Source organism: Priapulus caudatus, unplaced genomic scaffold, assembly GCF_000485595.1.
Source record: "Priapulus caudatus unplaced genomic scaffold, Priapulus_caudatus-5.0.1 Scaffold1274, whole genome shotgun sequence".
Lineage (NCBI taxonomy): Eukaryota > Metazoa > Priapulida > Priapulimorpha > Priapulimorphida > Priapulidae > Priapulus > Priapulus caudatus.
Window position 1 is genome coordinate 53,133 of NW_014578335.1, and position 21,326 is coordinate 74,458.

Below are 21,326 nucleotides of genomic sequence, written 5' to 3' on the forward strand. Positions count from 1 at the left end.
GCAGAAGTGGTGTGCGAGTCGGACGGAAATCCGCGGACGACGATCACGTGGAAGAAAAACCAACAAGTCATCGCGGAGGGCGCGTCATTGACGTTTGATCTCGTCCAATCAAGCGACGCCGGCAATGACTACTCGTGCGTGGCGCAAAACAAATACGGCGTCAAATCACGACAATACCAGATCAACGTCGGTGGTAAGAAAATGTTCTTGCAGCTGCACGAACGCATTCACACCCACACGCGCGCACACGTATGCGGATACATATATGGTTACATAGCGAGGACACGCTTTCATACACACACACACTACACAAGTAGATGATCGCTGTTGTTTGTCGTTCTCTGCTGCTTTTCCTGAGGGGAAATGACTTTTAAAATGTTTCTGGCAACACTTCCGTACATGAGTACATACATGCGTGAGCACCTGTGTGTGTAAGTATATATGAATGTAAATATTTAGGCAGTAGGTGTGGGTGGATGCATGCAAAAATCACCGTTGCCATCTGATATTTTTGTAAACATAATGTCACGTCATAGAAATGTTTAATACGTATGGTAGTGATTTAGCATGTCAGTGTGAAATTGTTCGCAAGGTTAGAATTTTTGAATCATCTGAAACTCGATTGCTGATCGTGAAAGCGAGCGCACGCCTGCGGGCGGGCGCTTGCGATTGTCATATATATTTTAGCCAACCGTTTAGCTATATGGACGCGTAATTCGATAACGAATAATTTTGTCTCGACAAGACTTTGTGACAAAGTGACAAGTCATTGTGCCCCGTCTCGCAACACGCACTCACCAGCGGATGCACGCACCTCCTCCTTCACAAACGCGCATGCGCGTACGCACGCAAGCTCAATTAAAAGGACAGTAGCCTCTAGGATTTTACTGCATACAACTGTACTTACTGTATAACAAATCGTCTATACCAACATGTATTTGTCACCAGATACTTAATTAATTATTTACACATCAACGCTACGAAATTTGAACGGCGCCATGACACCCGCGACCGTGCTGCCACCCTGAAAAAGTTGCGTATTTGCATTTTTATTTTGCAGGTAAATGACCGAGGGCTAATCACAAAAGTGCAATTATATTTATACCTAAATGCTATTTAACCGAACGATATTCATTTTAGGGCAAATTTATCCATATTATAACTGAAACTATATGTCGTTTATAAGATATTACAATCCTTTTGCTTTTAAATGTATAAATAAGAAATACCCTCGGTCTGTAGCCCTTGGCTGGAAAGTGGCTTTGCGCAACTTCTCAGATCGTGCGCTTTGAGTGGCGCCACCGTCGTTGTAATCAAACTGTAGTCGTTAGTTTTAAAACATTAAAAAAAAAAATTTCTAATGGTGATTGAACCATGAAACTTTTTATGTAGCGCAATTATAACCTAAATTAGCTGAAAATAACCCTAGAACCTAGAGGCTACTGTTCCTTTAAATACATTTACACACTAAGTGAATACGCATAAAGACTCTCTAAAGAAAAGAAGTCGCAATTGTAAATTCACTTTCTAATTACGAGCGCTACTCTTGGAACAGTTTACGACTGAGCATGATATCTACGTGAATACATTGTAAACCATTTTAACATTGTCGGTTTATCTCGGCAGCTCTTACTGGTCGAAATACGCAAATACGATATTAAATACTTCAATTCGTGATTACATCAAAATGACGAGGCTAATACGCCCGACTGCTTTCTTTCAGCGACTGTCAGCGGGGCTATGATCGCCGGCATCATCATCGCCATCCTCGCCGTGTTTATGGTAGCAGCCATTGTCGGCTACATGTACGTGAATAAGATGTCATGCTTTGCGCCGGCCGCCAAGCCGATTCAGCCCACCACCACAGCGCCGGCGTTCGAAACGCAGGCGTCGCACCCCGTCAAGGACGAGGCGTGGGCGGCCGGCACGGGCCAGGCGTACGAGAACAAGGTGGAGAAGGACGATGAAGGCTTCCACACGATCGATCTTGAAAAAGCCGCAAGCGAGACAGCGGACCCTAAGGCGCTCGATGATAATACGCCGAGCCGGTCACGGGAGTCGTACGCTGCCGCCATGTCGAAGCCGCAGCCGATGCCAACGCCATCTGCTACCATAGCGGAAGATGAAATGGGAGAGAGTGTGTGAGTGGCGTGCAAACTGCGAGCGCCATGTTTTAGGAGTTCCTTCGCAAGGAATATTAAATTCAAATTGTTTCGCGATGGCACGTAGGTGAATACCGGTTGAAGTTAGTGCAACGTGAAGTATATCATTTACAGATATCTGCGTATCAAATTTTTATCAAAAAGTTAGACGGGATGACTTTAACAAAATGCATAAAAAATCGTGCATTGGCTCTATTATATACTGCATATTTAGCTACATATATATATATATATATATATACATACTTGTGTGATACAGATCTATAAGCGATTAGTAATAGTATTGAAATTGAATGCCATATTAAGTAAAAGAAGATTCTATACGAAACATAGTTGACAATGATTGAACCGTAATTTTGTTATTAACATTAAAAAAAATAAAGTTATCAAAATTTTCTATTTTAAAACTAGAATTTTTCTGTTCTCTTATATCTTTAAATGGGTTCACTCGGCAGCATTGCATGACTGCGCATATATGAATTAATGCGTCATTGTAACGTTCTCGGTAATCTGGCTGTCTTTTATTCATCAAGGTCTAAAACTATGTCCGTGTACAAATATTTACTTTAAATGTATACCCAGTATAACTACAGCATACACGTCACATTATCAGTTGTGACTCATCGTTCTTGTTGTTGACGACCACCCGTTACCATTTGCATTAGCTACAACGAATCCATCGTTAGAGTATTGACCATACATACAGTAGGTACTATAACACCAATCCTAACACTAACCCTACACTAAACCTATACTATATACCTATACTTATCTACGGGTTCGACGGTGAAGAATTCACAGAGGTGTGCACGTAAGCGCGTTGAAATTCGTATACTATCACGCAAATGTCAGTAGCTACATGCACGAGAGATTCACAATTATTAAAATGAATAAATAATGCAAAATATATTTCTAACAAATATATCCTCATATCGTTACTTCCCAGTCGCGTTATTGCCATGCTCGTTCAATCGCTGCATACCTTTCCATATTCACTTCAGGGCCGCCACCTATATATATATATATATATATATATATATATATATATATATATATATATATATATACATATATATTCCTACAGTCATATGTTCATGGCCTTACTAAATATTGGCTATGGAAATTTTTTCAAGATTTATAGAAATAAATCACATGTGCGATAAGATTAAGCTGAATAAATAATCATGTTCTCCTATTTATCACCTGTATTTTATGGCTCGTTATATTTATTTAGCCTATTGTCTTGCCAATTTTCATGCATAGCTAAAGGGCCCCTTCTTGCCTACCACTAGTTGTAGTTGTCTTAAAGGCTAATACCTGTGCGCAATTCATCAAAGCTATTTAAAAATTATGTGAGCGGGAACGATAAATCTTCCAGCCTCCCAATTACTGTCGACGTGCATTATAATTTTAGTACAGATTCTCAAATGGTACCGTTATAGTCATAGGTCTAGAGGTAACACAAGTATTGTAGATAACTAAGTATCGTTAATTTGTGTCATTGCCTTGCTTCTATTTTTGTTATTAGTATAGCATCTAATTATAAACAATAAGCCATTCTGATATCCGAAAATATTGCGATATTTTAGCTCGGAATATGAGCACCTAACTGTCACCTCAAATTAATTGCACAAAACTGCATGAATTCTAATGCCCAGCGCACACGTGAGTTATTTTACTCAAGTAAAATGACGCATGAGTCATTTTACTCACGTGTGCGGCAGATTTTCGTTGAGTAATTTGACTCATGCGTCATTTTATTTGAGTAAAATAACTCACGTGTGCGCCGGGCTTAAGCGTTTGGATGAGATCGTTTGCAGCATTAAAGTCTAATCTCAAACAAATAATTACAATATTCCATCCAACGAGAGAAATATCTTTACCGTATACATGCGGCAATATTCCAAAGGAAAAGCTTGCGGAAACGGAGAAGCTAGTATGTGTAAAATCGTTAGCATAGTTAGCTTTTCTAATGTGCAATTCTTCTATCAATATACGATTGAATTTAACACGAGATGGCACCACTGGTAAGCAAACAGCATAGGACAGGCTGCGTTATTATCTATAAGGGGGGCACTCCTGAGTGGATATTTATTTGCTACGACAGATTGCCGGAGCAAAGGTCTATTATGGTACTGCATACATATGATGCAGACGAAATTTATAGTCACTGCTAGGTTATCATTTTCATGTTGAACTCCCAACGGCTCTGGGACTCACGTGTCATGGTTATTCTCGTGTTATAGTTTATTCCGTGCCACCTAATATGCTACAAACAGTATTTTGGGGTGTTCTGGCTATACTAGCTAAAGGTAAGCGTAAATATAACGTAGGAAACGTAGATATTATATACTCAGATTAAACCTTTGGACAATAGGATATTACAGACGAACGTTGTGGGCGGGCATTATGTATCATTGTGTAATCGTAGCTGCGCGTTAAAACGCGTATATAAACTGTTTTCAAAGCCGGTTTGTAAGACCTGCAACTGTTCGAAGCATCTAGTAACGTAGGTTTAAACACGGATTTTCCATCCAGTCACTGCAGTATTCTACCGTTATATGACCATCCATAGAAACATGTGTCTGGTTCATTTCTAAGATGCAGTAGAAGCCGTGTCGTTCAAGAGGGAGCCATCGAATTTGACGTTAAATGTGGGCGATACAGGTGTGCTGGGATGTGCCGTCGACGCGCAGGAGGGTGATGTACGTACATGAGGCTTACTATAGCGTGTATGTGTCTGTGTGTGTGTGGAGGGGGGCGCACAGGAGGGTGATGTACGTACATGAGGCTTACTATAGCGTGTCTGTGTCTGTGTGTGTGTGGAGGGGGGCGCACAGGAGGGTGATGTACGTACATGAGGCTTACTATAGCGTGTCTGTGTCTGTGTGTGTGTGGAGGGGGGGGTGGGATGCAGCATGGAGGGAGTGATGTTACGTACATGGGAAGGCGTTACTATAGGGCGTGTATGTGTCTGTGCTGTGTTAGTGTGGGGGGGGTGGACGTCACAGAAGGTGATGTACGCACATGAGGCTTACTATAGTGGTGTCTGTGTGCTGTGTGGTGGGGGGAGGGACGCAGCAGTGAGGGTGATGTACGTACATGAGCCTTACTATAGCGTGTCTGTGTGTGCGTGTGTGTGGGGGGGGGGGCGCACGAGGAGGGTGATAACGTACATGAGGCCTTACTATAAGGGCGTGCTCTGGTGTCTGTTGGGTGGGGGGGGGACGGCACACGGAGGTGATGTACGTACATGAAGGCTCCTAACTACTATCAGGCGTGTCTGTGTGTCTGTGTGTGGGGGGGGGACGCACAGAGGGTGATGTACGTACATGAGCCTTACCTATCGTCCGCTGTCTGTGTGTCTGTGTGTGTGGGGGGGGGAAGGCAACAGGAGGGTGATGTACGTATGGAGGCTTACTGAAGCGGTTGCTGGGTGTGTGGGTGGGGGGGGGGGGGGTCCCGCACAGGAAGGGTGATGTGACGTACAATGGAGCTTACTATAGTAGGGCGTGTCTGGTGTGTGTAGTGGGGGGGGACAGCAGCAGGAGGGTGATGTACGTACAGGTGAGGCTACTATAGCCGTTCCTGTGTCTGTCGTGGGTGGGGGGGGGGGAGACGCGGACAGGGAGGATGATGTTACGTACATGAAGCTGTTAGCTATAGGCGGGGTGTTGTGTGTCTGTGTGCTGTGGCGGGGGGGGAAGGGCAACCAGAGGGTGATGTTTACGTAACATGGATGGCGAGAGACTAGTAGCGTGTCCTGTGTGTGTCGTGGGGGAACGCAGCATGGCAAGGGAATGTTACATAGCAGTGAGGCTTTACTGGAATAGCGTGATGCCTGTGTGTGGTGGGGCGCGCACGAGGGGAGGGGGGATGTACGTACATGGAGGCTTACTATAGGTGTCTGCCTCGCTGGTGGTGTGCGCCGGGAGGGGGGGAAGCCATGATGGTGATGTACGCTGACACGCGGAGGGCTTACTACTGAAGGCCGTGGCTCTGTGGTGTGGTGTGTGGGGGGGGAAGCACATTGAGGGGTGGATGTACGTACAGGCGTGGGATGCTTACTATAGCGTGTCTGTGTGTGTGGGGGCGGAGGGGGGACTGCACAGGAGGTGTGATGTACGTACATTCGAGGGAGGAGGTTGGGGTGTGGGGGGGGCTGATCAGGGGGCACGTTTTATGTAGGACAAGGGAAGTGTTTTTAATTGTACGGGATTCGTGTATGTTCACGTTAAAACCTGGCCAACAGCTATCAGCGGGGGTGGCTGATATAGGTGAGCTCTCTATTTGAGCTCAGTACTAATAGTATACTAAGTATATCTCTGATAGTGTTATATATCTCCTATATATAATAACTCTCCTGATATAGTATAACGTATATATACAGGGGGCGCCAACGGTTTCAACAAAGTGGGGGCCGCAATTGAGAGAATGAAGCGACCACGTCCGGGGGCCGCTGAGTTATTCGGGGCGGCGAACGCCCGAGCGAGGGAGCCAGGCGACTGAGCGGGGTGTGGGTGTGGGAGGGGGATCCCCCTCCCACGGGCTTGGAGCTTGTTTCAATTTTGCAGCTGAAGGATGGGGAGGCGATCTTGGTGTGCACATCGAGAGAGGTGAAAATGTTCAAACTTTTTAAAGGTGAGAGAAAAACGGAGAATAACCACCTTTTTCAGTACAGTTTCTTGTATCAGGCGATGTCAACTGAGGTACTCGAATAGTAGTATAGGATGTGCATCAATACTGGAGAGTGAGCATGTGAATAGGAATAAGGGAATATGAAATAGGTGATCGTTTTCAAGGGCGTACAGGGAAAATTTGCCGCTTTCTTCAACACTAGTACGCCTAATAGTACAGAGAAAGAGACGTATAGGGGAGAGAGAGACTTGAAACATGGAGAGCTGTGTGAGCAGGTCGTGACAACGGTAAGTTGCCTTGAGAAGAGGAAGAGCAAGAGAGATGAGGTAAGGAGAGAGACAGCAAGCTAGTTTGTAGAGAGAGAGAGAGGGAGAAGAAAAGAGAACTGAGGAATAAAAATAAATACCACCTAAAACGTGAAGAGAACGGGCACTGCATGAGGGGTCGTGTACCCGCGCGAGAAGAATAGTCCCACAGGTTACTGCCGGGACCGTACGCCTGGGGTACGTCCGGTAGACCGGAGCTCTGACGTTATCAGCGTGCGTTAAGGGCTCTGCTGATGCGTGGCGTCGTACTTAAGCGTGTGCGTACGGTGGCGAGGAGCATGAAAATAAGTACAGTGGGAAAATGTGTCATATGCAAGGCGTAATGATTTATATTGGGAGGCAGGAACGGAGAGGTCCGTCTTGAGTATTACACAATGTGTGGTGAATGCAATTGCGTCGGCAGGGCCTGTGTACAGGATTTTGTACCTTAGGGGTGGGTCTGAACCGTAACCCGAGACAGTTGGCGAGGGCACGCGAAGGGGGGCTGGCTGGGGGCCACGCCCTCTGCCGGAAGAGTTTTTTTCAAATAGACCCCTCCAGATAGGCGCTTTGTGTCTGCCGCGAGCAATGGGGGGGTCCGGAGACCCTAGAAGACGTGAATAGGGAGCCGCGCGGAGACAAACGGGGGAGGAGAAGGGCCAAGTAAAAGGGGAGTGTAGCGCCGGAGGGGGAGCGCAGAGCGACAGCCGGAGCGAAGGGAGGGAGTGTGGGAGGTTCGGGTGTTCACTGGTTCAACCGTCTGCGCCGCACGATGGAGAGGTTGGCAATTATTGACAGCTAAAGAGGAGCGACCGTGCCCAAGTGAAAGTTCTAGGCAAATTGTTCTAGACAAAAGCAAATTTTGTTGGGCTTTGGGGGGACGGGAGGTCGGGAAGGGGGAGGGGTTCGTTTGTCGAATCCCAGCCGGGGAACCACGCCTGGCTACGGGCCTGCATATGCACAGTACGGCGTACTGGGGAGATTCGAGCCCGGTCGAGGGATCGAGCCCTTGCCGAAGCCGAGCAGGAATCCGGCCCCGAGTCCGCAACGGTAATATGGGCTAAAATACGGGCGCTGCTGCCATGGTCTGGTGTGCCTATAGTGGAGACGGAGTAGAGCTGACCAAAGAGAGTGCGTCAAAGCTTTGTGTAATTTCCGAGTAGGCAGCATGAAAATGTGGATAAATATCAGAGGCTCGTCTTTGCGCGTTCTCTCCCCCTTCTGCTCTCCTCTATTGTCTCCGTGAAGGGGATAAGTAGTATGCATAGCGCGGTTGACCGACAAAGAGAGAGAAGATGAACACAAAAAGGATGTTCTGGGGCAAATAAGAGTGGGGGGGGGGGTGGGGAGCAGCGGGGGCCCCCCCCCCCCACGGTAGGCCGCCCCCCGCTGATATAGTATAGGTATAGGTGTATAATAGAATAGGATTATGGTGTGTGTGTTGTGGGAGGTGCGTTTGTGGGTGTGTTGCTGGCGCGGGGGGCGCGCGTGTGTATGTGTGTGCGCGTGCGTGCGTGCGTGGGCGTGAGCGTATATGTGTGGTCATTTATGTGCTTATCCATCAGTTTTCAGTTTGTCGCAATATGCCGCATAAAACACCCATATATTGATACACGCGCGTAATAGTTCTGAAACTATAATTCACTCGCAACGGATCACTGGGCACATTGTAAGAGTACATTTCTCTTCGTGCGAAAAGTGTCAAACGCAACCCATACGCACACGAGCGCTAACTCCTGTAACTCCAACCACCTGTAATCAATAGATCCACGTCGCACTATCCGCACCACATACGCTTACGAAACGCGTTCCTTCTAACGCGCGTTCCTTGCATGTTTTCGGAAGATGTGGTCCGTGCAGTGGTACCGCGATGGAAAAGGTCTCGGGAATTTGCAATTGTACGGCAGATACGAGTATAAGGACGAGACACATCAGGACAACGATTACGATCTCGTGATCAGCGATGCGATGCTGGTTGAGGACAACGCCGAATTCGTCTGTCAGATCGATCAGGGCTTCACGTATCACAAAGTTCCCCTCTGCATTAACTCCTGCTAGACCTTGAGAGTAATCATGGAACTCTAGCCCTAACGTAATACTAGCACCAATTCAAACAGTGAAAGAGTGGCAACCCAGAGTTAACGTTTTACCTGATGCTTATAAATGCGTTTTTCACGTTGTCTACGCATCGTTTCGCGATCGAAAAATCTAAAAAGCATTGTGACGATTCAGAAAGTAGCGCGTATATATATATATAAAATTATATCTGAAGTAGATAATAGGGGAAAATTAATTCCCTATTATCTACTTCTGATATATATGCACCTAGCCAAGCGAGCGTACCCAGTATCGTGACAGCAGCCGTTCTCGAAGCAACTGCATCGTGAATTCAGGGTAATTCGTGAGATATTCTTCCTGAACAGTGATGCCATCAGACGTATATCTTTGGCGGGATGACAGTCTAGTAGATGGCGCCACAACACTCATCGGTAGCGAAAATGAAACGATATCGTGTGTCACCAAGAACTGCAATCCTGTACCGAAAGTGACATGGTGGAAACAGCGTAAAGAATCAGTAAGTCGGGGGCCTGGCTATAGAATTCCCTGCGTGTACGCATGTCAGGCCTTTCGCTTCCCTGTATGCTGGTCGCTGGTATGGTGGCTGGTATGGGCGCTGGGCTAGCTGGTGGGTGGTGGTTGCTGGTCGCTGGTATGGTGGGCTGGTCGCCCAAGCATATTCACATCGATGTGTACCCGTGCAATTGAAAATAACCACGTGTAACATAGTACTAGTAGGTAGTAGTGTGCACAGCTGTATGCACGCATTAATTCTTCCCGGCTAATAGTTGGCTGACTGTCTATACTCGTGCGCTTACTTAGTTGCCTGGTTCTAATCTTTATGTGATCCTGTTTATCGTCATATCATTCTGTTTAGTCGCTCGTTTATACGGGTACAGTACATTTTAATGTTTGTTCTCGGGCTTGACATATCTGTTTACTTCCTCACCTTCCCGAATAATAACGGTTGCTTGGGCGGAGGACGCCATATATATTTTTACTTGCTTTTTCACAAAAGACGTGTAGTGGTAGTGCTCACATCACTGCCAAAGCTTGTCGTATGCATGCTGCCTATCATGATCTACCCCAAATGTCAGGGTATACCTTCCTGAATCCAACGTATTTTACATTCCAATCATTCGTTGTTATATGAGTATCGTTACATTTTTTTGGTGATATACTACTTAGCGATTAAAAATATTTTATCTCCCGCTTCACGTTGTTGCGACAAACGCAGCGCGCGGCGTATATGCAAGTGTTAATCGGACATTCTTCCTTCTAAACAAAATACAGTTGATAACGCAGCGCAATTGTTTCGTTCGAGGATTGGGAAGACATCACTAACACGGCCACTTCGGAGACGATCGAGGAGACGTTCGACGGTGAACAGGTGGCGACGTTTACGTTTAACAATTCGCTGACGTTCGTCAGTGAGAGACTGGACAACGGAGGGCGACTGTCGTGCCGTGTCGACCACCCCTCATATGCATCTAGCGGTGTGCTCGAACTCACCATCGATATGAACGTGATGTGTAAGTTGTCGCCCCGTTAGGTACCATCGCACGGCGGCAGGTGGCTCCACGCAGTGTCAACCACTGTCAACAAGTGTCAACCACTGCCAAGTTGTCAACCAGTGTTAGCCACTGTCAACCAGTGTCAACCACTGTCAACCAGTGTTAGCCACTGTCAACCAGTGTCAACCACTGTCAACCATTGTTAGCCACTGTCAACCCGTGGCAGTACCGTCTGCGCTTGCAAGTTGTATCATAAGAATATGGAAGACAGCGATTTATTTTGAGATGTGTGTGAATGTGTCTAAATCTCAGTATATGAGAGGGATAATTTTAAAATTATCTGCTAACTGATCTATCTTGGTTAATTTTCACTCAACCGTGTTGATTCAACACGTACTGCTGACGTTTCTTGAGTATACTGAGTTACCTGCTAACTATTAAAAGTGATAAAGTATCTTTATGTACTCGAGTTATAGCAGGGCATGAGTGTAGCCACGCCTTGCGGGGAACACATTCCGGATTTGAACTAGAATCGAGGAGGTAGAGGTATTCCGGAACGCATTTGTACAATAAAGTTTACTTTGAACATGCGTGACTAGCTACTATTCCTATGATATATAGATGTTAGCGACTATCGGAGTTTCTAGTTAGGTTCTGTGGCGTTATATGTGATTTATGGTATTCATTAGACAAAGATAACGGCTGCGTCGGTAAACATGGCCGTCTTGAGCAAATGCATATACATGAAAAAATGCAACGCCATTATTTATACGCTTAATATTTTAAGTTTGCCTTCGGTGCGTTCTTACACCCCTATATATGATTAACGTTAGCTGCTGCTGGTTGCCGATGGTTGACTCTGGCTGGCGGGACATATATATGGGCAGCTCACTGGCGGCTCACGTACCCACCCAAGACCTTTTTTTTGGCCGATTTTACTGCCTTAAAATGAACCGAGGTTTGTTCAAGGGAGATAGATGTGCATGGCAAAATCCGATCTCAAAATTTCACTTCCGCCGAAGGATCCCGCCATGACCCTTCTCCTATACTAATGTACAGTGGAAATCGCGCCCGAGTCGCTCGTCGCCGTAGCAAGCCAAGACAATGTTTTTCGGTCAATCTGATCAAGCGTTGAATATGGGCAAAGTTAACGTTTACGCTACTGAGAATGAAACATACCGCGACTTGTTAATGTTTTCTAACGTCTCTATTATATCTTCAATGAAGAATCTACCCCAGTAACAGATATCCGGAGAATTTGCGCGAGCAGGTTGTATCGCATGATTCGCACACTCTTCTAAGGAAAGCGTACAACCTCTGCCTGCGCGCATATTTATTAATAATTAGTTTAGGATTTAACCTGTTTTTGCTGGTACGTGTTACCTTTTCTATAATGATGTCAAATATAACGTTGAATGCGCATGCGAGTACACTTATAATACAGTTGACAAATCACCACCATATATATACCAATGCGCATTTTACTCTTGCTAGGTGGCATTCCTTCTTATGTATCTTCTTTATTTTATAAGCTTGGTAGTACAGATGCTTTTAGAAACAAAATTCTCTAAAATAATATGTTTATTTAATAATTCATTTATTTATTCATTTATTCATTTATTCATTCGTTCATTCATTCATTCATTTATTCATTTATTCATTCGTTCATTCATTCATCTATTCCTTCATTTTATATTTATGTGTGTGTGTGCGTGCCGACAGTCGTGCCTGCTATTACCGGACCCCAGCAAGATGCGGACGTCGTGGAAGGAACAGATGCAGAGTTTAGCTGTGTGATCGACGCGAACCCGCCAGCGTCCGTGTCGTGGTACAGAGGGGTTAATGTCATCAGTAACGACAACACGTTAAAGGTACGCCTAATAATAATCGTCATCGGTCGAACACGTACGGCGATGCATGACGCGGTGCTGGAGTAGCCGGCGTGGCAGTAACGCACATATAGCGTAGCGTGCGTGTTTGATATTCTCATAATATTTTGTTCATAACGGGGATTTTTCATGAGGATGATATTTATATTTATTTTCTCAAAACAATTTTCGATACTTTTGTATGTATACATTTACTCGTAGATTATAGAACGGTGAAAGGGAAACTGACAAGAAAAGAGTATCAATGTCGTATTCGAACACGGCTAACTCGGATTCACCATTTACTAAATGCAATTCTTAACTGAATTTTACATTAATATGATGGTGCGCTTTTCTCGCATAGGAATTAGTGCTGAACGCTATATGTTGTGTACTTTGACAGATCGAGCAGGCGAGTCTGTATGACGAAAGCGATGACTACAGGTGCTTGGCGGAAAACGACCAGGGCAGCACTTATTCGCCGCCTTTTACAATTACCTTATTAGGTACCATATTTAATTGCTATAAGCGTATCGAATTTACATAGCTGTAAATATAATTAAACATTTGAGATAGATGTGTCACACATTAATTGTTTGCTATTGAAAATCTATTTTATCCCAATGTATTACTTTAATCATAATAAGATGCGCAGTCTTCTCGAAATTCCGAAAATCAAAGAATGAAATGAACATTTAAAAATGGTAGCCAATTTTCCTTGATGAATTTGTTCCTACTCTTAAACTAAAGCCATAATTTATCCAACTGTATTACCGCGGCAACATCAGTGCCTCCCACGGACCTATATATGCTACAAGACGGGGTCGTGATCGATGAAACATCTCCGGCTATCTTCACAAGCGATCAGATGGCAGTGATATCTTGCCACGCAGAAAATTCAAAACCAACGTCCTCATTTCGCTGGTTGCTAAACGGCACAGACCCACAGGTGAGGCATACACCTGTGATGTGTGTAACTTACAGGTGATGTGTGTAAGTTACAGCTAATCTGAAGGATTTTGTCACTAAAGCTGAATGCGCGGGTCGGATCACTTAGACGAAAATAAATGTTAAAATAATTACTAAAACATTACTAAAAGTCCATAAACGTGTCCTTGCTTCACAGTGAATATGTTCGAACTAACAGGTGCCTGTTGCAATTGCGCTACGCCTAGTCCTAGATTATCGTAGAATTTTAATTCGCGATGATATTATAACATCTGTACTATAATTATAATAAATTACTAATCGTGCTGCAGTGGACTTCTGAAGTCGAGCATGTTCCGGGAAACAGAAATCAAACGGAGACATCTGTCAGCACAGTGACGTTCATCGCTCTCAAGGAGTACAACTTGGACACGGTGACATGCGACGTCATACACCCAGCGATTGCTAGCGGAAGCCTTCAATCCAACATGGAGGTCATGTGTAAGCAACGAATCTCTCGTAACGTTACGGAAACGTGTAATTCGATTACTATTTTTCGATTCGTCGACAAGCGCATCAGCGATTCATATCCAGATCGCAGCGACATCTATGCGCATAAACTGAGCCGTAAGCTCTTAGCTATGCTTTAGGTTTAGGCCGTGGCTACGCGTCCGGTTACCGGATGCCCAGCTCCCAGGCTACGCGTCCGGTCATATATTTCTTATGTGAACCCAACTATATTTCAGTAAAAAACAATAAACAAAAAGTTTTTACCATAGTATTACTTACCTTTAGGTATTTTATCAAAAAAATGTGTTTTTGTAACTTTTGAAAAAAAATAGTAAATCTAGTAAAATCAACGATTCGAAAGGGGGCGTGGCCTAATCGTGACGTGGATTTGGGAATCTGTGCTGAGCTTTGGATGACCGGACGCGTATAGCCACTGCGTTAGGTTTATTCGTTGCATCTTAGGATAGAATTTAATACACGCGAGCATGCCCGTTTTTGAATGAGCGTGGATTTGTGCGGTTTTCGCGTGCTCGTGCGCGTGCTCGTGCGCATGCGTGCGTGCGCGTATGAGAATACCTACATTAAGCTGCTCCGTTTCGCGATGCAGACTCTCCGCAAATCACGATGTCGCCGCAACCCACGGAGATAGACGAAGGCGAGCGTCTCGAGCTGGAGTGTGCCTCAGATGGTCACCCGACGCCAGCGATATCCTGGATGAAGGGCGCCACAGTCATTCAATCCGACACGCCTCTGCTAATATTCGCTGAGATAAGCAGAGACGACGAGGGCACGTACGCGTGCTCCGCCACGAATGACCTTGGTTCCGACAAATCACGCGAATTCGCTATCACGGTCATAGGTAAAAGCCGTGCCACGTGATGCCGCGTGTATATATGTGTGTGTGTGTGTGGGGGGGGGGGGTCGTTGAAGAAACTATTTCACTGTAGGCGGCGCATGGTATGCGTACACATGGTCCAACAGGAACGTGTCGGAACATCTTTGTGTCACGTGTAGCTATAATATGGTTTCTTCACGGGACGTGTATAAACCATTATACGAGGTGAACGCGAAAGGATCTTTCGATGTCGTTGCCAGAATTTTTTGTCTTGCTTTTATAACGAATGTTTTTTATAGCGTTTTATAACGACACAATTTGCTGACTTCCATTTTTTTCTATTGATATTTTCTCGCTCGCATTGAAAACAATTTATCTCATGTAACATGCCGCATTTGACTTGTGCCATGACTATAGCGCATCAAACGCGAATATCCCTAACTCGTGCTGAGTTATTGCTTATTTACATGCCTACTTTTATCAGCACGTGTTCCTTCTATTTTTTTACATCTAGTTTCGAAAGGCGGCATGATCGCGGGCATAATCATCGCCATCATTGTCGTCATCGTCATCCTCGCTGTTGTCGGATATCTGTACTGGAAGCGAAAGCTGTGTTTTTCCGCCAAGTCGGCTGATGGCGTGGATGAGGCGTGTGTGGATAGCGGACTACACGTGGCACAGGCGAACGAGAACCAGGCCTATCGCTGCGACATCATCAGAAGCCCGGGCAGCGACGGTGGGGCAGATATCATCGATGAAAATAGAATCAATAGCCAGCTACAGAGACGTATTGGACACCCAATGATCAACTCGTCAATCGGGGAGCCGGACGACAACATATTAGAAACATCCGGATCGCGAATGTCTTACGCGCAGGCACAAGCGCGCCCCGTCTATATCTCATACGTACCCCCTCCGATGCTCCCCGTTTTAGCCGAGAATAAGTCATATGAGTACTTGTCCGAAAGAGGGACAAGTGTATGAGAATACGATATCGACCGAGTCTAAGTGATATGACACCAATCATTCAGCCTACTTTCATTTCTGCACTTAATTTCACTTGTTTTTTAGACGGTCGTGATTTTATATAATGTTCATCTACGCAGTTCATGAGTATGTGTAAATATGACATTTTATTATATCATAGATATTATAAGCAATTTATACTGTAGCACGTTTGCCAATCGTACAATAAAGAAATATTACGTACGACTCCCACTGAATATCCGTATATTCTATGTCTAGTCTACATGCTACATAAACAGAAGAGCAACTATTTGAAAGCCAGAGTGTGAACACCCTTTTATTAAAAAAATCAAACATAATTATTGCACTCTCACTACGCTAGTACGCGTTGACTTCTTGCAGATAGGCGACATGAGATGGTGGTTGCTAACGGACTGCACGCATGACCCGCAGCGACTGTGCTGTGGCCATTTCGAGTTATCGCTGCAAGAGAACTCTCTCAGTTCAGAAGCAGTGTCTCTAATTTACCCACAGCTCCCTGCGTTTTCTAGCGCCGGAGAGGAGGAGTTACCTCAGAATAGAAACAAAAATATAAATCCACCGAGTTTTGATGAATTGCCACGAGTGTTTATTGGACAGAAAATGAAGTTTTATGAACATGGGACTGCAAGCAAAAACTGAAGGAGCCACGAAGTGTCCGGTCTACAATATTACTGTTTGCTGTTTAGAAACGAATTATACATAAATATGTCACGTGACGATGTTCAATTCGACGTAACATTGTTCCAGTAATCTGTAGCGTCGCTTCGTACAATGACGTCACACACCGCAGATATCACACCTTATCCGTTCATCATTTCCAAGAACTCTGAAATGCACATATTCATTTATTACGTATGCATATGCAGAAATATAATAAAGAACACTAATCGACATCGGCGCTAATGTCATATTTACTGGAATGTCTGAATTGACAATGTATTAACATGAATGTACTTTTAACGGGAAAGCTCGCGATCAATCGATCGTTAACTGACGATCTTCGGTAACGATTGCATTTACGACACGAGAGAAAACGACGCGGTTTCCGCGTACAAAACAACGCTTTTCGCGATCGCAAATCTACAGCAATCACTCACCGTCGAAGTCGACTGTTCCGCTGCCATCCTGATCGATTTCCTTAATCAAGCCGTTCAAGTCAGTGTCGGACATCTTGTCATCGACAGCACGAAGAATCTCCTTCAAGTCATCGACGACGATGTAACCTTGGTTACCCTAGAAGCAGACGCGCATAGGTTATTTCACCGATCGCCGTGTTGCGGCGGCAGTCGCGACGAATAATCGACGCGCGAGCCGGTTTTCGGGAGCTCAGTTTCATTCAAACATTTGATTACAATCTCGTCTACACATCGGAATCCGTCGATGCCATGGATGAAATATGGAAATTTTACGCAAGTCTGTAAATTTCACGACCAGTGTCAGTTGTCACAAGGCTTGCATATCTAGATCAACGTTGGCAAGAATTACATCGATGGATATCATTTCGTGCAGTTAATTTCACTGGTATTGTGACGTGAGCATACTTCGCATCTTACAGAATTCTGAGTGAATATTGAAACACTGACGGACGAGTGGATTGAGACGCGTTAACACTGATCGGTGAATATAGGGAGCCATGAGATATGTTCACTGTTGTGAGCCGTGAGCCGTAAGCCGTGAGCCGTGAAACGTGAGCCGTGAGCCGTGGACCGTGAGCCGTAAGCCGTGGACCGTGAGCTGTGAGCCGTGAGCCGTGAGCCGTGAGCCGTGAGCCGTGAGCCACGTGTAGGGAACCTACCTTGTCGTAAAGACGGAAGGCCTCACGCAGCTGCTCGGTCATGTCCTCGTCGGACTCTAGGATGAACTTGACTACCACCATAGCGAAATCCTCGAAATCCATCTTGCCTGAGCCTACAGTCGAAGACATATTCTTCATGAGAATGCGTGTGTAGGCCTACCCGTGCGTGCGTGCGTGCGTGCGTGCGTGCGTGCGTATGTGTGTGTGTGTGTGTGTGCGTGCGTGCGTGCGTGCGTGCGTAGTGCGTGCGTGTGTGTGTGTGTGTGTGTGTGTGTGTGTCGTGTGTGTGTGTGTGTGTGTGTGTGTGTGTGTGTGTGTGTGTGTGTGTAAGTGTGTAGTGCCGTGTGAGTCCGTGTGTGTGTGTGTGTGTGTGTGTGTGTGTGTGTGCTGTGTGTGTGCGGTGCGGTGGTAGCGTACTTGTGAAAAGAGAATAGAGTGCGAGTTCGTACGTTTGTTCCATTCTTCCTTTTACAGTCTAATTTGAGTTATCGGTACGTGACGTGTATATATATACTATACGACACGCATACTAATCATTAACCGTCCGCGGTCAGCCTCCTTAACCATGGCCTGAGCTCTGTGAGACCCATTGTGATGCCATCTCTCTCGGACAAGGCCGAGATCCTTTGTCGCGATGTACCGGTACTCTCCCGGTCAATTTGCCGAAAGCCGCCTTGTATTCTGCAAGAGAAGCGACGTTCGAATCAAACTAAGCGCGAGTTAGGCGTATTTGTGAGGTGGCGGGCGTGACACTAGCATGGCCGGGACGTTTACAATCTGATGGTGCTTACGGCGGAACTCGCGATCCTAGTGAGCGAACGAGACATCTTCCCGCTCACGTTGATTCGTATTGGCATTATTGTATATATGTGCCTTGTGGCGTAGAAAAGCTGACTTGAGTATTGTGCATTTTTCTGATATATAAAATGCAAAGGATTATTTATTAGGTATATTTAAATAATTAATTAGTCGGATATCGTGCATTATTTATGCTTATGCTACTAAATCTGTTTTGCTGCCCCACAGATGCTATACATCGGTATATATATATATATATATATATATATATATATATATATATATATATATGTGCCTAGGCGTCGTAATGCGAGGTCACGGGTGATGCATGGGACATCGGATATCTTTACAAGTGCATTCCTGGCCGCGTCTGCGTGCACATAATGGCTGCCGCGCATGCGCACGCCGGCGCTCATGCAAAAATAGCGCTTCTATTTTCAGCCACTATCCTGAGCGTCACAGCATCAGCAAGAATCATCGTGCGCATGGCTGAAGCCTCATATGTACAAGGCTCTATCGTACAGCGGGCGTGTTTGCGCGCACAAAAACTAGAACCGGCCGACATATGATATACGGGCGGGGGAATGCCGCACTATTTGATACGATATTAAGACATAGTAGCACGCTTAGTGTACGACCTGAAGGAGCAACTGTACAACTCAGATACATTTGCGCTTTGTTATGCGCCTATTATCGTATGGTCAATTGGTATGGTTTATGCGAATTCCAAACCTGGGTCGTTATAGATGCATGCGTTTCAAATATGCGTAACGGCAAATATGTGTTCACGTTGTGTACACGTAATTTGCAGGGCTTACTTTATATACACAATAATCATTGATACGTAGGCGGTACGGCAGCGGTGTTAATTGCCGTACACAGAAGTATACAGATGTCGAAGGAAATCATACATGTAGCTAGATACAAACCTTCAACTTGTTCTTCAGGAAGACCGAGATCCGCCTGAAACCAACAAAAAGCTATCATGTATATAATGATAACAAAGCCACTTATAGATATAAATTAGGATCAAGAATGGGTAATTTTTAATTATTCAGTGGTTTTTGCAAATAGCATGTATGTATTAGAAGCAAATTAAAAGCAGGGTAATGTGATATGATATTGCTGTAGAAATAGTTAACATGAAAAGCTAAAAGAACTATTTATTATGCAGCGAATTAATGCGGCATGTTACCAGGGTGTCTTGGATGTCACCAGACTGTACACTATTGTCAACATATTACTGGACAGCATATCGTGCTACGACGAAGTACAACGTTAGTTGAGTACACACAGTTGATGCACAGCACAGTATTGTTGGCACCGTATACGACTGAGAATCAACACGGGCCATCATCGGTCGCTATACTGATCTAGCATATATTGCCTTCATCTTTCAGCTGCTGCGCTGAAAATGCACGCGATATCAGTACAGTCACGCGTGTTCGTTTTCATCTATATTTAGCCGGCACGCGCCCAGCCTCCGCAGCGCGCGTGTGCGTGCGCCTACTGGCCGGCAAAGCGCACGCGGCTAGTTCTATTTGGGATGATGTATTTATAGCTCACAGGAGGCGGCCGCAGGGTAAGCCGCACGCCTGCATGAAGCTCGACCATGCCATAACAACTCTGTCATTTGGGGCCGCGTATATGCGTACATAAACGAAGTAGTGTGCATGTTAACACACGATACTGTTATCACGCCACACCTGTGATATGATTCGGAAATAAAATCTAGAATTTTAGTAAGAAATTGTGGAAGCATTCGTGTTAGTAACGCCGAAAACAACCTCGCCGACGAACAAAGGCAGATGATTAAAATGCGCGTTACACACGTTATTCACGTTTGACCAAAAGATATTACGTAAATAAAGCAAAATCGTAACGCAACCATGTGCCTTGATCGGTGGGCCGATGCACGCGAAGTAGGAAACCGGAAGGCGTCAGTAAACACACGCAAAGGAATCGGAGGCCACGCGCAGCCTAATATGGCAAGGCTTCACGACGGGCTGCAAGCGGGATGTGAGCCTCACTCAGCACAGCTACCGCACGAATATAGTTCCGCGCGCGTATACGAATTGCGCAGCATACAAAGCGTTGGTTCAAGATCAATCACATTGGGTATGTCGTCGTAAGGAGTTAAAGCATGAGATTCGCCGGGGTTTCTGTTTCGAAAACAAAATGGCCGAATCGGCTTGATGATATCCATGACTGCGCCGTGATTTATTTTTACTTTCGTGGCGTTAGAGAGACAGTGTACGCAATCTGGAGAAACGGTCAACGTTATGTCACTGTTTATTTATGTTTTCGCCTTACGCTTGTCAAAAGATATGACTTCAAGTGTTAACTACCAAGTTAAACTGAAAGGCGCCACCCGTCCATCTAGCGAATATTCCCCCTAGCTATTATTCTCCTGTATCTATATTGACTCCGCCTATATTCGCGCCGCCTATATTCCCTCCACCTATATTCCCACCGCCTATATTCCCTCCTCCCTAAATTCCCTAAGCATAGATATTCTCCACCTATATTCCTTCCGCAAAGATTCCATCCGCTTATATTCCCTCCGCTTATATTTCCTCTGCCTATATTAACTTCCGTCTATATTCCTTTCCGCCTATATTTTATCTGCCCATGTTCCCATCGCTCAATATTCTCTATGCTTATATTACATCCGCCTAGATTCCCTCTGTACGTAATTTCTCTGTTTCTTTCCTAGAGGTTAGCGTTACAGCAGTTACTTCTCGTTATTGTATGTCCGTGTTCATTTATACCCATACATATTAACGACGAATACAGAAAGAAGCTATTCCTCTCTCTCGCTCTCTCTCTCTCTCTCTCTCTCTCTCTCTCTCTCTCTCTCTCTCTCTACTACGTACTACTACTACTACGTACGTACTACTACGTACCT

At 45.1% G+C, this 21,326-nt stretch overlaps 3 protein-coding genes across 3 annotated transcripts in view; 2 read left to right on the forward strand and 1 right to left on the reverse strand.

Moving 5' to 3' along the window:
- Positions 1 to 2,562, forward strand: part of LOC106816068 — an 8,975-nt gene extending 6,413 nt beyond the window's left edge. The window contains exons 10-11 of the mRNA XM_014820624.1: positions 1 to 193; positions 1,724 to 2,562. The exon at positions 1 to 193 is cut by the window's left edge and continues 62 nt beyond it. Of these exons, the coding sequence (XP_014676110.1) occupies positions 1 to 193; positions 1,724 to 2,145 (615 nt within the window). The 3' untranslated portion in view covers positions 2,146 to 2,562. The remainder of the gene's footprint in view (positions 194 to 1,723) is intronic.
- A 1,774-nt stretch (positions 2,563 to 4,336) lies between these two features.
- Positions 4,337 to 15,917, forward strand: LOC106816069 (hemicentin-2-like). The gene is made up of 11 exons (XM_014820625.1): positions 4,337 to 4,474; positions 4,764 to 4,867; positions 8,951 to 9,126; positions 9,566 to 9,680; positions 10,488 to 10,695; positions 12,400 to 12,548; positions 12,949 to 13,051; positions 13,334 to 13,494; positions 13,805 to 13,973; positions 14,590 to 14,841; positions 15,332 to 15,917. Exons 1-11 carry the CDS (start codon positions 4,429 to 4,431, stop codon positions 15,799 to 15,801), a joined length of 1,953 nt encoding a protein of 650 aa, XP_014676111.1. The 5' UTR covers positions 4,337 to 4,428; the 3' UTR covers positions 15,802 to 15,917.
- Positions 15,918 to 16,091: 174 nt separating this feature from the next.
- Positions 16,092 to 19,381, reverse strand: LOC106816070. The gene is made up of 5 exons (XM_014820626.1): positions 19,348 to 19,381; positions 18,162 to 18,301; positions 17,621 to 17,733; positions 16,923 to 17,058; positions 16,092 to 16,651 (listed from the first exon to the last, which is right to left on the reverse strand). Exons 2-5 carry the CDS (start codon positions 18,208 to 18,210, stop codon positions 16,626 to 16,628), a joined length of 324 nt encoding a protein of 107 aa, XP_014676112.1. The 5' UTR covers positions 18,211 to 18,301; positions 19,348 to 19,381; the 3' UTR covers positions 16,092 to 16,625.
- Between the last annotated feature and the right edge of the window lie 1,945 nt (positions 19,382 to 21,326).

Bases quoted from the DNA above. Each gene is read 5' to 3' on its own strand.
- LOC106816069 (XM_014820625.1), top strand. From the start codon at position 4,429: ATGCTACAAACAGTATTTTGGGGTGTTCTGGCTATACTAGCTAAAG. The intron at 12,549-12,948 runs GTACGCCTAATA...GTACTTTGACAG, and splicing joins GTAACGACAACACGTTAAAG to ATCGAGCAGGCGAGTCTGTA. The intron at 14,842-15,331 runs GTAAAAGCCGTG...TTTTACATCTAG, and splicing joins ATTCGCTATCACGGTCATAG to TTTCGAAAGGCGGCATGATC.
- LOC106816070 (XM_014820626.1), bottom strand. From the start codon at position 18,210: ATGGGTCTCACAGAGCTCAGGCCATGGTTAAGGAGGCTGACCGCGGAC. The intron at 17,059-17,620 runs GTAGGTTCCCTA...GTCTGCTTCTAG, and splicing joins CCTTCCGTCTTTACGACAAG to GGTAACCAAGGTTACATCGT. The intron at 16,652-16,922 runs GTGAGTGATTGC...TGTGCATTTCAG, and splicing joins CGGAACAGTCGACTTCGACG to AGTTCTTGGAAATGATGAAC.